This window comes from Suncus etruscus, chromosome 6 (assembly GCF_024139225.1).
Source record: "Suncus etruscus isolate mSunEtr1 chromosome 6, mSunEtr1.pri.cur, whole genome shotgun sequence".
Lineage (NCBI taxonomy): Eukaryota > Metazoa > Chordata > Mammalia > Eulipotyphla > Soricidae > Suncus > Suncus etruscus.
Window position 1 is genome coordinate 136299120 of NC_064853.1, and position 14614 is coordinate 136313733.

The 14614-nt window shown below is 38.6% G+C and overlaps 1 protein-coding gene across 1 annotated transcript in view; it reads left to right on the forward strand.

Annotated features, from left to right (window-relative positions):
- Nucleotides 1–14614, forward strand: part of EPB41L4A (erythrocyte membrane protein band 4.1 like 4A) — a 294094-nt gene that overhangs the window by 154190 nt on the left and 125290 nt on the right. The window contains exons 7-9 of the mRNA XM_049776051.1: nucleotides 3859–3946; nucleotides 6043–6131; nucleotides 6727–6790. Coding sequence (XP_049632008.1) covers nucleotides 3859–3946; nucleotides 6043–6131; nucleotides 6727–6790 — 241 coding nt within the window. The remainder of the gene's footprint in view (nucleotides 1–3858; nucleotides 3947–6042; nucleotides 6132–6726; nucleotides 6791–14614) is intronic.

Here is a 14614-nt window from a genome sequence, read left to right on the forward strand (position 1 = left end):
ACAAATGCTGCGCCACTGCACTGGCCCCAGAAGAAAACTTTCTTAAGTGGTAAATTATTTACCTGCCCTGGAACATTCTCTTTTGTTTGTTTGTTTCTTTTGGTTTTTGAGCCACACCCGGTAAGGATGCTCAGGGGTTACTCCTAGCTATGCGCTCAGAAATCACTCCTGGCTTGGGGACCATATGGGACTCCGGGGATTGAACCGAGGTCTATCCTGGATCAGTGGCATGCAAGGCAAACGCCCTACAGCTGCTCTATCATGCTGGCCCCTGCCCTGGAACATTCTTGCATTCTATTGATAGTTTTTATTGGTTATAACACTAAAATTGTCATAGAAAATCCAATTTAAAAATATAAAGGAGAGAGTAATTTTCTCTCTCTCTTTTAGATTTTGAACTACACCCAGCTGTGCTCAGGGCTTACTCCTGGTGTGTACTCATGAATCATTCCTGGTGTTCTGAGGAGATCATATGAGGTGTTAAGGATGGATTCTAGGTCAACTGTGTTGAGAATTCTAGGTTAACAATTCTAGGCAAGCACCCTACTGTCTCTGTAGTACATTGTCTGCTGTACTATTTCTCCAACTCCAGATAGTTGTATCTCAAGCCTCCATTTTTAAAATCAACTTTTAGACTTCTCTGGATAACTTATCATTGATAATTGTTTTATGTTTTTTCACTCAAGTATAATTTCATTCTTTATATGCTATATTTCTAGACCTCTAATTTTTCCAATCAACATACCTTGTGAAATTAATTTTAAACTATATATTTAAACAAAAAAGGCTTAATGTATTTTGGATTTTCTTTTTTTCAGTATGTAAATTTCTTACAGCTATAAACTAAGTCCATTTTATCCAATATCAACAAACTTAGAATTCCTGAAGACACCAGGGTGAACTTCCAGACTATTATGTTAATGTCAGTTGTACTTGAAAACATATATATAAGTCGTCTAGTAGAATTTTCAATTTTGGCTTGCAATATTTAAATAATAATTTAATTATAGTTATTTTGTTTAAATTCTCTAGATGGATTAACATTACTTTATTGCCTCTTATGTAAAATCCTTTGCTTTTTGGTTGCTTTCAGATCACAGTTCAGAAAAAAAAGGTAGAATGAATATACTTATCAGAAAATGTTTGTGTAAAGGATCTCTTTTAGTGAGTAGCAGCAGAAGTCAATTGCTGAATTGAGATCAGAGAAAGCAAGCTCTCCATCTTATATTAGTATGCACCAGAATGTTCTCTAGCCTGATTCTAAAGTCCTTCATTCTAAGGCTTCACTGAAGTAGCTGCTAGGGGAGAGCCTGTTATGATATTACGAAGAGAAGTGCATTTGGCACACTCTGAGAATACTGATTCTATTAGTTTGAAGTATGATTATATTTTGAAGTTTTTAAGGAGCTTTAGCTAAGGTCATTATGTATGTTTATGTTTTGATGACATTGAAGGTATGACCATTATTCCAGTTTTCTTGTATCTAATTTATGTGTGGATATGTGCAATGTATATATTTATAATTTATATGTGTATGAATTTATATACACATATATTTATATGTACATATTTATACTTTTTATTTCATGAGTATCATAAATGATGAAGCTGAAATGTGGGAACATATCAAACAGGATTTCTGGTTTTTTTTAATTTATTGAATCTCTTTGAGATACAAAGTTACAGTTGTTCTGTATTTTTTAATTTATTTAATCACGGGGAGATATAAAGCTCCATAGTTATTCTTGATTGCGTTTCAGTTGTGCAATGTTCAAGTGCCCATCTGTTCATTAGTGTTCAGTTCCTTCCACCAGTTTTTTACTTCTGTTTTACTTCTGACACAACTCCTCAGCCTTTCTCTGTGACACATTCCTTTTTCCTTTTACTTTTTCAGGCACTGTGGTTTGCAGTCATAACTGAAGGCATATCATGCATATCACTTTACTTTCTTCCAGCACCCAGTTCTTGTTAAGAGTGGTCATTTATTGATCATTGTCATAGTGGTCCCTTCACTCACCTAACCACCCTCCCCACATTGTGATATACTTTCTACTATTCCTGCTGCCCTTTGTTTTTAAAGTCTTGGGTAGAAAGAATCCTATTATTGTTATTCTCCTACACTGTTTCTTTATAACCCACAAATGAATGTCATTTCGTGTCTGTTCTTTCTCTTTGATTCATTTCATTCAGCATGTTTCATGACTTCACTTTTTTCTAATGGTTGCATAGTATTCCATTGTGTATGGGGCTTCTTTATCTGCTTGTCAATTCTTGGCACTTGGATTTGTTTCCAGATTTTGAATATTGTGAAAAGTGCTGCAATGAATATAGAAGTGAGATGCCTTTTCTGAGATTTGGGGGGGGGGGCTTGAATAATATTCCTAAGAGCAGAGTAGAATTTCTAAGTCGTATGGAAGCTCAATTCATATTTTTTGTGGAATGTCCATATTGTTTTCCCAAAAGGCTTGATAGTTGATATTCTTACCAAGAGTGAATGAGATTAATTTTCTCCACATCAGCGCCAAACTAATTGGGTTCTTCATGATGAATGCCAGTTCTGCTGGGGTGGAGTTGCATCTCATTGTTGTCAAAATGACATTTCTTAAGTTTAAAAAGAGCCATGGCCTTTTTTGTTCATATATATAAATATATATGAATATAGTATACATATAAAATATTACTATAAGTAGTAACCAGTAAAGGTTTGGGATGATTTCTATATGCTTTATTAAGAAAATTAAAGGTTAAAATATTTTATACACTTAGGGTACTAAATAATTTATTTTAAATTTTTTTTTAAATTTGGGGTCACACCTGGCAATATTCATGGCTGATAGCTATTTCTGTGCACAGGAATCCCTCCAAATGAACCTAGAGGCTATATAGGGTTCCAGGACCAAACCCAGGCCAGCCAATTGCAAGTCAAACAACCTACCTGCTGTACTATTGCTACAACTCTTCTTTTTTTTTTTTTTTTTTGGTTTTTGGTTTTTGGTTTTTGGTTTTTGGACCACACCCAGTGATGCTCAGGGGTTTTCTCCTGGCTATGAGGTCAGAAATCGCTCCTGGCTTGGGGGACCATATGGATCACCGGATTTGAACCACCTTCTGTCCTGGATCGACTGTGTGCAAAGCAAATGCCCTACCGCCATGCTATTCCTCAGACCCCATCTTATTTTCAATTTTTACTAGATAGGCCAGGAGACATTGATGAGATCTTTGGCAGGAATTTGGGGGAGAGGAAGGCTTATTCTTTTCTTCCTGTGCATATTTCTCATTCCAGCTCTTCCTGGTGGAGAACTGATGCTTTAAGACAGTTAACTCTTTGTAAATGGTCTACTTCTAAATTTGAGTGCTTATATTTATCAATAACCACTATGGGGGTTTCTGAAACAGATATTTTCAATAATGAGCAAAAATAGATATGGCAAATGCTATTAAATTGCTCTACCATCTTAGACTGGTAGAGGTACTATGACTGCTACAGTAGTAGCACACAAAGAATTGCATTAACATTAGAACATGGATTATTTATTTTTGCAAAGATAGGGCAATATGTTGCCTGGGTAGCTGATGCCTGAGCACATGTTGCCAGCATCTCCTCTCTTGATATGTGCACTTTCCTACTATCATGCTCCATTGTGTGATTGTGTACCAGGGTTCTCTCTGCCTTTGAAGAAACATGCATTTTCTGCATTCTCTCTTGAGCACTTTCCTCATTATTCTCTCTTATCCTCTCTCCCCTTTCTCAGTACCTCCAAATAAAATATGTTTTTACCTTAAAAAAATGACAAAAGTTACAAATTGTAAAAGTTCTATCGGTAAAGTAAGCTTCTTTGTCTTGTATTCTGGGTCTAGGGGTCAGAGTCCCTCTGAAGCAGAGCTGAATTACTTGAAGGCTGCCAAATCCCTGGAGATGTATGGTGTTGACCTCCATCCTGTCTATGTGAGTAGCATTTAATTAACACAAAATAGTTTTGCCCATGACATTTTTCTTAAAAAGTCACTGAACCTCCCAAAGGGAAGCTGCAGTCCTGTTGTTAAGCAAGCAGATGATATGTTTTCATCTGTATTTTTTCAAACACAAAGAATCTCTTGCATGGATTAAACTCTAATGAAATTTTTTATAAGAAGCCAGTGATTGTTTTTTCATGTTTAGAGAACAATTAACTGGGCTTGACAACACAATCTGGATAACAGCTCTACAGAGCTTAGCTAAATGTCAAAATGATTTTAAATTGTTCTATAATTGATTACATTAGAAATAGATATTCTAAGGATAGATCTTTTTATTACTGAAAATAGACAGAAATCACTTTCCAGGTAATGTGGATAATTATGTAGGTGACAGAACTATTGATGGCTCAGTGCTGGACAAGGTTCTGTGTCTGAAGCTGATGCCCATTGTAGTGATTGTTATTATACTAGTAGAAATGTTTTTGCATATTTTCCTTAATAATTGACGAGAACTTAAGAAATGCAGTCAATAATTAATTGTGCTTTGTTGTATTCTACATCTGATTCATTTCTCAAAGATCAGGTTTATTAATGGGTGCCAGTGATTATTAAGCTACCACTGCCTTTGATTTAATAAGAGCTCAATTAGCAGTAGGAAAGCTTGATTAGCTAAGAAAATGAACCATATACCTTATCCTTCAGAGAAGTAAATGGCTAAAGATTTTATGTAGACTGACACTTTGTTGATAGTATTATGGAGTTTTTTGTTTTTGTTTTGTTTTATTTGGTGTTTGGGTTACACATGCCAATGCTCAGGGTTTATTCCTGGCTCTGCATTTAGGAATTACTTCTGGTGAGGTTTGGAGGACCATATGAGGTGCTGGGGCTCGAACCTGAATTGGCAGCATACAAGACAAATGTATCAAATGTATCAAGATCTGCTGCTATACTACTGCTCTGGCCTCTGGAATTGAATTTTTAAGGCGCCCTTAATAGGATTATCAAATCTGTTTTTATTAAACTCTTTAATGGAACTGATTATTAAATTAGTGACATCATAACATTGTTTTGCTCATCAGTGTTTCTTGTGGCAAAATAAAGCATCTTATGTTAGTTTTATAGACTTGGACTATTCCTGATATACAGGTTAGAAACATTCCTAAGTATACAGGGAAATAAAATATTGGTACCACCGAGTTCCTTGAAGAATACTAGGAGTAAGCCTAAAGTAAGTGGTACATAGCCCATGAGGATGACTGGACTTGGCACCCAAACAAACCAAATAAACCACAAAACGTATTTAAGAATTGAATGTGTGAAACAGCTGGTATTTTTCCAAAAAATATTTGTTTTCTAGCATTGAGATAGGACTTTGCAAGCTGTTACTTGACCTTTGGGTCAAAGCAAAATTAATGCAAACATTTTTGTGCATGCCCACTCTCATTTCCTTTTCAGAATCCTCTTGTTTCATTGTGATTTATAATTGCCTAGAAATGAATAGCCTCTAGTTATTGCCAAAAAATACCACACCTTCAATGATTATTTTAACATTATAAAATTGAAAATGGCAGTACTGAACTGGTAGATAGCTCAGAAAAGACAAGTGTAGGCCTGTAGGCAGCTGCCAGGACCTTCTGGAAAGTGTGCCGCTGAGCCAGGCCCTGTGATTTTCCATAGCAGAGAGTAAGATCGAGATGAGCCAGCAAAGGGACCCCATGGGAGAGGTCAGTGCTTTCTATCTGATCCCAAAGGAGTGCCACAGGGAGCTCCAATGCTAAGGTAATACCTTTGCAGAAGCAACATGGGGAAATCATCAGTAGCCTATTAATGAATTGAAGTTCCAAGTATGAATACACGAAGATATTTTTGTAAACTTGGAAAACACCAGCAATAGGTGATATAGCTCAGTAGTAGAATACATGCACATGTATGAACCTTTTGGTATCTGTCACCAAAAATAAAAAGCAAGAGTAGCAAGTTAGTTTCCATCACAGATTAGCTGGCCTCTACTGGACAGATAACTTTGCTAATAGAGCTTTCGCATTAATACATTCATAGTTATAGACCTATTTTTGTTTTTTTCAGGGGGAAAATAAATCTGAGTATTTCTTAGGATTAACTCCAGTTGGAGTTGTTGTATACAAGAATAAAAAGCAAGTGGGGAAATATTTCTGGTAAGTATAATTTGAGGGTAGAATTAATATTAAAATTGTTTAGTAGGCTTTAAGTAGCTTGTAAAGCTTGAATGGATTTTGGATAAAATGAGTCACATATTTACAGTAGTTAAAAAATAAGTAAGTGAGATTGGGTCTAAGATTTCTTCCTATTTCACTTTTTTTAAAATCTCCATCTCTGATTTTTTTTTTTTTTATAGATTGCATATTCAGTCATTCTAGACTCATCTATAGAAGTTTTCTGTAGTAGTTTTCTGCCTGTTGAGGGTCTGCTAGTGAGCTGTGGGTCTGGTCTGCCAAGTTCTGGTTCAAGTTGAGATCTAAATCTATTCAAGGAAGACTCTCATAAGGCCTGAGAAGTTTCCATACTTGTATGCATTATGGAAAAAATCATGGGAGCATAAGAATAGACTTTGCTTTGGAAGTTGTCTAAAACAAGTAGCATATAGGAAACTCTCCATTATTGTTGCAGTAGCATGCAAAAGGCAAATGGTTTTTTACACTGAATCACTGTTTTCCCTTTGGAGATATTTCTAAATTTCTGTAGAATTAATTCTTTAAAACAGAGGTACCACAATCTTATTTGTTTTTTCAGGCCGCGGATTACAAAGGTTCACTTCAAGGAGACACAGTATGAACTCAGAGTACTGGGAAAAGATGTAAGTTTTTGTTTAGTGCTCAGATGAACTAAGAAGGGATGTCTTATTGGTTCATGAATGACTTAGAAAATAGTGAAAAATTCAAAGGCTGTTTCTTCAGCTGTAGTAAGGAACTAGTTTAATTGACTCACAGGCACACTTTCCTTCTCTGGAAGCAAAACTATGAGGGAAGTGAGTGGAAATGAATGTAGAGAGAATTAGAGAAATGCCACTTTTAGATTTAACAGATTATAAAAAAGCTTTTCTAGGACACTGTCAGAAATAGCAAGTGATTACACTAAATTATTGGTGTAATTTGCTCCTTGGTGCAATTTGAGGTAGGATTCATATAATCAGAAAAAGCTTTCTGCATAGTCTGCATAGAAGATTAAAATGTCCTAGTTTTATTCCAAAGAAAGTTAAGCAACTGTTGTGAATGTAGTAGGACTTAGTGAATAAAGTAGATGGGAGGTTCCAGATACTTTTAAGGAAGAACAAAAGATAAGGGTATAAAAATGCTAACTATGGTAGTGCTGACCATTTGGCTAAAGGTCGCACTACTATCACATTGCCTTGATAGACAACTTTTAGAAAATTTCACAAGAGAAGGAAAAAATAAGAAAGATGCCTTTTACTTTATCTGTAAAAATGATAGTTATTTTATAATCTATACTTATGGAAATATATAGAAGAATAAAACTCTGATATTAACTTTGCATGGAGCAAAAATAAATGACACTGAATTATCATTGAATTAACTTTGTGATGAGAAACTTGCAAAAAAATAAATTAGTGCATACACATTCTTGAGTTGAAATCGAGCAAGGCAGGACTGTTAATGTACTGTGGCTCTGAACTGTCTAGTCTCAAACCTAATGTCATTGCTTTCCTTCTATAGGTAATACAGTAATATCACCCTGGTCTTGATTGAGATAAGGCAGCTACCATTTATTGATAAGATTAAAATTAGTTCCTATATGTGAGATAAAAAGAAACATAGTAAGGAAATAGTAAGTGGTCAAGCCATCAGAACTGAAGATTTGGTGGAGGAAGCATATCTGGTGGTGTTCAGGGTTTACTCTGGGCTCTGGGCTCAGGGGTCATTCCTGCCTGTGCTGAAGGGACCATATGGGATGCTGGAGGTCAAACCCAGATCAGCCACATGCAAGGCATACACCCTACATACTGTGCTTTCACTCCAGCCCCTGAAGATTTTATCTACAGAATTAATCCTACATGGGGAACAGAGGAAGGGGTCCTTGGGACACAGGTGGAGGCACTCTTGTAGAGGGTATGGTGTTTGAATAGTGTATGTGTGAAAAGTATGAGTAACAGTATTGTAAATCCTGATACTTCAGTAAAATTATTTTTAAGAGATTGAAATTGAATTTGGAGAGAAATTTAAATTTGGCATGGGGAGGGTTAAGTCACACTTGGTGATGCTTTCAGGATTACTACTGGTTTTGTACTAAGGAATCGCTCCAGGTGGTACTCAGGGAACCCAATGAGATTCTGGGGATTGAACTGGGTCTGCTGTGTGCAAGGCAAGCACTCAACATGCCTATGAAATTAAATTTTTGAGGAGTGAATATTCCAGATTTTAAAAGGTAGCCCAAAATCTCACAGTAATTCTAAGTGTTTTGTTCTAAAAACATTTTATGTCCTCTTCTTGAAAATTGCCCCAATTGTAAAAAATGTTTTAAAGTACTCTCATGATGTTGTGGTATTGGAATGATGTTATTTTGCAATTAGTTAACTTAAATACGGTGGTACAAAGTTTTCATAAAACTTTCGACAAAACCATTATTGATAGTATTATAAGCAAAAAATTGAATTTATTTACTGATTTATGAGTAACTCCATTGATGATTAAATTTCAAAATAAACCATTAAAATCTACAGGAACAAAAATATTTTAGTGTAAGATTAAATCAAAATTATCTAAAAAGCAGGAGAGCTAATTATATCACAAGGTTACATAGCTTTCTCTTTGCCTGCCCAATGGTTTTAGCAGTTGTATGATTATTAGTACATTAAAATAATGTTTCAAGTTAGTAAGAATATAATAAAATAGCTAGAGCATTCACAAAAGCATTCCTATTATTCTGTCTTTTCTCAGTTATGCCTAAATTACTTTGTGAGTGAGGTCCTTTGGCTGTGTTTTTTTTTTGGTAAGCCACATGTACTCGTATTTTTCATGCACACATCATTCAAACACCAGGCCCAACACCAGGCAGCCCTTTTCCCTTCACCTGTGCCCCTATAAAAGCTTGGTATACACCCAGCATGGAAATAGGAAAATAAGAAAGTTCACATTATGTGCTCGGGCAATACACATGCACAGCAACAAGCAGGGAGCACATGCGCGTACCTCCGTTGTCCTTAATTGATCTTTATAAGGTTTTCCCAATTTGTCCATGTGGGGTTTCCACCTAGGCTTGAGTTCTGTTGTTAGGGTGGTTGTAGGGGAAAAGTTGGAACTGGTTGATGGTCTCTGGTCATTTCTTTCCTGGCTCCTGCTGGATTATCTTATCTCTGGGTAGGGAGTCCAGTCTTCTCTGGGTCTGCAGTGGTGCCAGGTAAATGCCTTATCTTAAAAGGGGTAATTCCTTCCAAAACCATTCCTTGGTTTTACTATATCCCAAGAACTTTTATTACATCTCAAGAATTCATTGCCTTTGAGCGGGGGTTGGGGGTGGGATGACCCTGTCCTACCTGCCTGCCTTTATGCTTCGATTTCCTGCCTGTCTTCACTTCCTGATGGGAAATCTTACTCTGAGCAATGTGAAATTGATAAGGCGATATCTGGAGCTGGGTTTGTTTAAATGAGGGAGGTGGGGTGTAGAGTCTCGGAGGGGCGAAGCTATAAGGGAAGTTAATCTGGCCCCAGTTCCCAAAGGCTTTTATGTTGACAGTCAGAAAATTGAGCTACCTGGTAGGGCGTGGCTCTGGACAGAAATTATAATATCTTCTACTTCATGATAAATATTTGGCCAAATAATAGCTAAATTATCAGCTGTGGGAATTTGTCCCCCTAGCAAAAATAAAAAACTAAGCAAACTCCAGTTGGGGTATGCCCCTAGGTGAAATAGTTTAGGTCTTAGAATGCAAAATGTGAAAGATAAGAGTAGTAGGTGAGAATGGAATAGATGGCAAATATCTGCTTCAAATGTACACCAGACATGCAGAGAACCAGACTGTTGAGGACCTTTTAGCTATAGCTGAAACTGGCAGAAATAGAATAGGAGAGTGTTGGAACTCTGTATCAAGGGTACCTGCGAATTAGTTATGTAAAATACCCCCCTCTGATCTTCATGGACCCCTTAAATATTATTGTGCTTACTAACTGTCCATAATGTCTCTGTCAAAAATGGCTCATTTGCTGGGAGTCCATTGGCGGTGTGTTAATTTAATATAAAATATAATGTCAAATGTTCACGTGTCTGGGTGAGGCCTTTCTTGGCCCGGCAAGGCCCACCATCTTCAGCCCCTTCAGCGGATGGGTCTGAAGATGCAGGGTTGTAGCTGTGGAGAAATAATTCACAAGAAGTCAGTTAAAGTTTTATCGAGTCAGGCAGCTTAATTCCAAGGCCCTGTCTGCCATGTGCTTTTCCTCACATCACTTCTATGCTAATCTCATTCCTAACAGCTTCCTCTCTGCTGCTTTTCCTCTGGCTCTCTGCCTTTTTCTGCTCTTTTCCCCCCAGCTAGACTCTTTCTTGTCTTTCTTCAAAATTGCCTGCCCCACCCTAGGTGTGGGCGGCCCTGATTCTCCAGGTGGAAATAACATCAGCAAGAAGCCCAAGCAAGGGCCTTGGGGAAAGGGTTACCTCCAGTGGAATGTGTGTCACATCCAACGATATTCAGGACTTATTCCTGGCTCTGCACTCAAGAGATCACTTCTGGTAGACTCAAGGGACAAAATGCGGTGTGAAGGTTGACTGCAAAGCAAATAATTACTCTATCTGCTGTCCTATACCTCTGGCCCCCTTACAATAGACTTCTGGGATTTCTTCAACAACAGAACTTGGTAATAATATTTTTTTAATGGAAGTCATCAGTGTAAAACCATTTCTTACATGCTCCAACAACATTCCTTCTGCAGCTTTGAAAGGGAAAGTCTGTTAGATATGGCCCAAGACTCTGTTTGATCCTGATTCCTTAAGCCTGGAGTCAAGGTGATAAGGTGATAAGAGTGGTCACAAAATTCAGGCTTGAATCAAAGGTGGTTATTTTCTTTTTTAATTAAATGGCTCAGTAATTCAGCCAAAGGACTTCATTTCCTAAGCAAGTTTTCTGTTTCCTCTAGTCTTTCTTTTTTCTTTAGGCCACCTCTCTGTGAAAAGGTGATTTACATAAAGGTAAAATTAAGAAGATTATTATGGAGCCTAACTGTAATCACAAATTAATAAAATAAGTACTCTGCAAACCTATCACCTGGAAAAATAATCACAGTTGGCTTGAAAATGATTGAAGTGCTTATTCTGTTGGTTTTTCTGGTCCACTGATCAGGTCAATTTTAACTCGGTGTGTTTAGTGTGTTGTTAGGGCCAAATTTAGAGATCCAGTTCCCTAAAGAATAGCACTGTCTTACGGAGAGTTTTTCCTGGAGTTATACTGGACACTAACTATATCCAGTTTCACTTTGTAATATTAACTGTGCTCAGTGCTAATATATCTTAATAAATACTAATAATGTATTAACATACACAATGTATACATTCTTTGTGAGTTCATTAGTAAATAGTTGTCTATAAGTGGATACAATTTTATACAAATATATGTCCCAGATTTAAAATCTAATTCTTTTTTTTTTTTTTTTTTTTTTTTTTTTTAATTTTTATTTTTAATTATGAGAACAAGGGTGCAAAGAAAGAGTTACCGTGGAAGGACAATCACCCATAACATAATTCTCAAAAGTCCCCTTGCTGATATCTTAACTTTGAAATTTCAGCCAAAGAAAATTAAGACAAATAAGACAGAATTCATGTACAATTACTTTGTCCCTCAAGTCCCCAGATTGTAACACATTATAATATTTCTTAACTGTACACAAGGTAATTTAAAGCAATAAAACTTATGTAACCCCTTAAACATTACAGGCATAGTATTTTCTTACATTTCCATATACATGCATATTGGCTTAAGTTACCCTCAAATTTTAAGTGAGTTCTTTTTAAGGATTAGAGTCAAAGGAGCACAGTAAAAATGGTGTTAGAGTGGCAATTGTTGTTTGCATAGGCCCACCAAAATATGAGGGACATGGAAAGAAATAACCTTGGCCTAAGTACAAAGAGACCAGACCCCTGAAGTTTCCTGGCACAAGACCAAGTCTAGGCTCCAGGCAAGCTAGATCGTCCAATCCAATACATTGTCTGTAATGCCAACACACTTTTATTTTTCACACAGTCTCTGTGTGATTCTGTATTAAAGTTCCTGGAATCTGCATATCTTACATTGAAGTCAGGATGTGGAACATCCTCTCCTTTCACCTCACAATCATAGGGCAATGCAGGGAGCCCTGTCCTGTAAGCAGGTCGTTGTTGTTGTTAAGTCTTCTCATTGTTAAGGGAAGTCTCTCTTGAGCAGGTCGAAGTCTGAGCAGTGTAGGTCTTCCGTGGTAAAGGATTACTTCCAGGTGATGTTATAGACCAGCCTGGATGTTTCGTAGATGGCTTCCCTGGTTCAGGGGAGGATGGATTATGCTCTTTCTTCTGAGGTCTGTGCCAGGTCGTTATGTCAATGTTCAGGGGGTAAGGTCCCTTTGCACTACAAGATTTGTGTGTTCCAAAATCTATTAGGTAGGATCTTATTTGTATGTATAGTATTTTCCCATTTTGATGTGCCTATGCAAATAAGAAGCAATGCCACGTGGTGTTATTGGCGCATATGGGGGCCATAAGAACAATTCCAATGATTCCCATGACATGGTTCAATCATAAGCATTAAACTGGGGGACTCTTCCACCAAAATTCCTTATTAAACAGCTCAAAAAGAGAAGATAAAAAGTAGTTAGAATCGTCACTGTATAAGACAACATTTAGTAAGAATCATAGCTGTCAGAGAAAAAATACAACATATTCTAAAGAATATGTGTCCATTTTATGTATCTTGAAATGGTTTGGGGTTGTCACACAAAATGCACAGCTTTGGACTGTGATTAGGATTGTACACTACTGAATTAAAGAGAGTAATGTAGGTTAGTATTATTTCAGAGGGGGTTAGAGAGTTAAGGAGTAAAAAAGAAATTTGTAGGGGTGTGGTAAAGGGCAGAATACAAAATGAACATTCTGTATACGCAAAACATAACTTAAGAATAAGGAATATTCTGAATACACGAAGGACGCGCGGGGGCGTAAGCCCCCGCGCGGTTCTGCAGATTTTGGATGCCTAGGGAGGAATTTCTCACCCCCTCCCCCCAGGGCCGGATTAACCAGGCGTGGCCCTGAAGACCCGCCTGGTGTGGGGGAAGTCATGCTCGCCTGGACTAAGTGGTCAGCCCAGGGGTCCGGTGGCTAGCTGTCCTGCCCAGAGCCCCCAACATACCAGTCAAAGGAACCCAGAAATCCTGGCATGCGGAGTGTTCTGGCCCCAGCCGTGCCTCTGCAGATTTTGGATGCCTAGGGAGGAATTTCTCACCCCCTCCCCCCAGGGCCGGATTAACCAGGCGTGGCCCTGAAGACCCGCCTGGTGTGGGGGAAGTCATGCTCGCCTGGACTAAGTGGTCAGCCCAGGGGTCCGGTGGCTAGCTGTCCTGCCCAGAGCCCCCAACATACCAGTCAAAGGAACCCAGAAATCCTGGCATGCGGAGTGTTCTGGCCCCAGCCGTGCCTCTGCAGATTTTGGATGCCTAGGGAGGAATTTCTCACCCCCTCCCCCCAGGGCCGGATTAACCAGGCGTGGCCCTGAAGACCCGCCTGGTGTGGGGGAAGTCATGCTCGCCTGGACTAAGTGGTCAGCCCAGGGGTCCGGTGGCTAGCTGTCCTGCCCAGAGCCCCCAACATACCAGTCAAAGGAACCCAGAAATCCTGGCATGCGGAGTGTTCTGGCCCCAGCCGTGCCTCTGCAGATTTTGGATGCCTAGGGAGGAATTTCTCACCCCCTCCCCCCAGGGCCGGATTAACCAGGCGTGGCCCTGAAGACCCGCCTGGTGTGGGGGAAGTCATGCTCGCCTGGACTAAGTGGTCAGCCCAGGGGTCCGGTGGCTAGCTGTCCTGCCCAGAGCCCCCAACATACCAGTCAAAGGAACCCAGAAATCCTGGCATGCGGAGTGTTCTGGCCCCAGCCGTGCCTCTGCAGATTTTGGATGCCTAGGGAGGAATTTCTCACCCCCTCCCCCCCAGGGCCGGATTAACCAGGCGTGGCCCTGAAGACCCGCCTGGTGTGGGGGAAGTCATGCTCGCCTGGACTAAGTGGTCAGCCCAGGGGTCCGGTGGCTAGCTGTCCTGCCCAGAGCCCCCAACATACCAGTCAAAGGAACCCAGAAATCCTGGCATGCGGAGTGTTCTGGCCCCAGCCGTGCCTCTGCCTAAAATCTAATTCTTACAAATATTTTTGTCTTATATAAGTTTCAAAAATTGGCACTATGATGTAAACAATAATTTGTAGGAAGAAACTTTCAGTATACAGGTATAAACTCTAGAAAATACATTTGAAAATCATAGATAATATTAATATTGCTATTATTAATACATATTAGTATATTTTGTAGGTTTTGCTTTATTAGATTTACATATATTTATGAATTATGTCTATATGATATAACTGCTTTTATTTTTGTTTTGGGAGTCATTCTTAGCTGTACTTACGCTTACTCCTGTCTCTGCTTAGGGATCACTTCCGGCA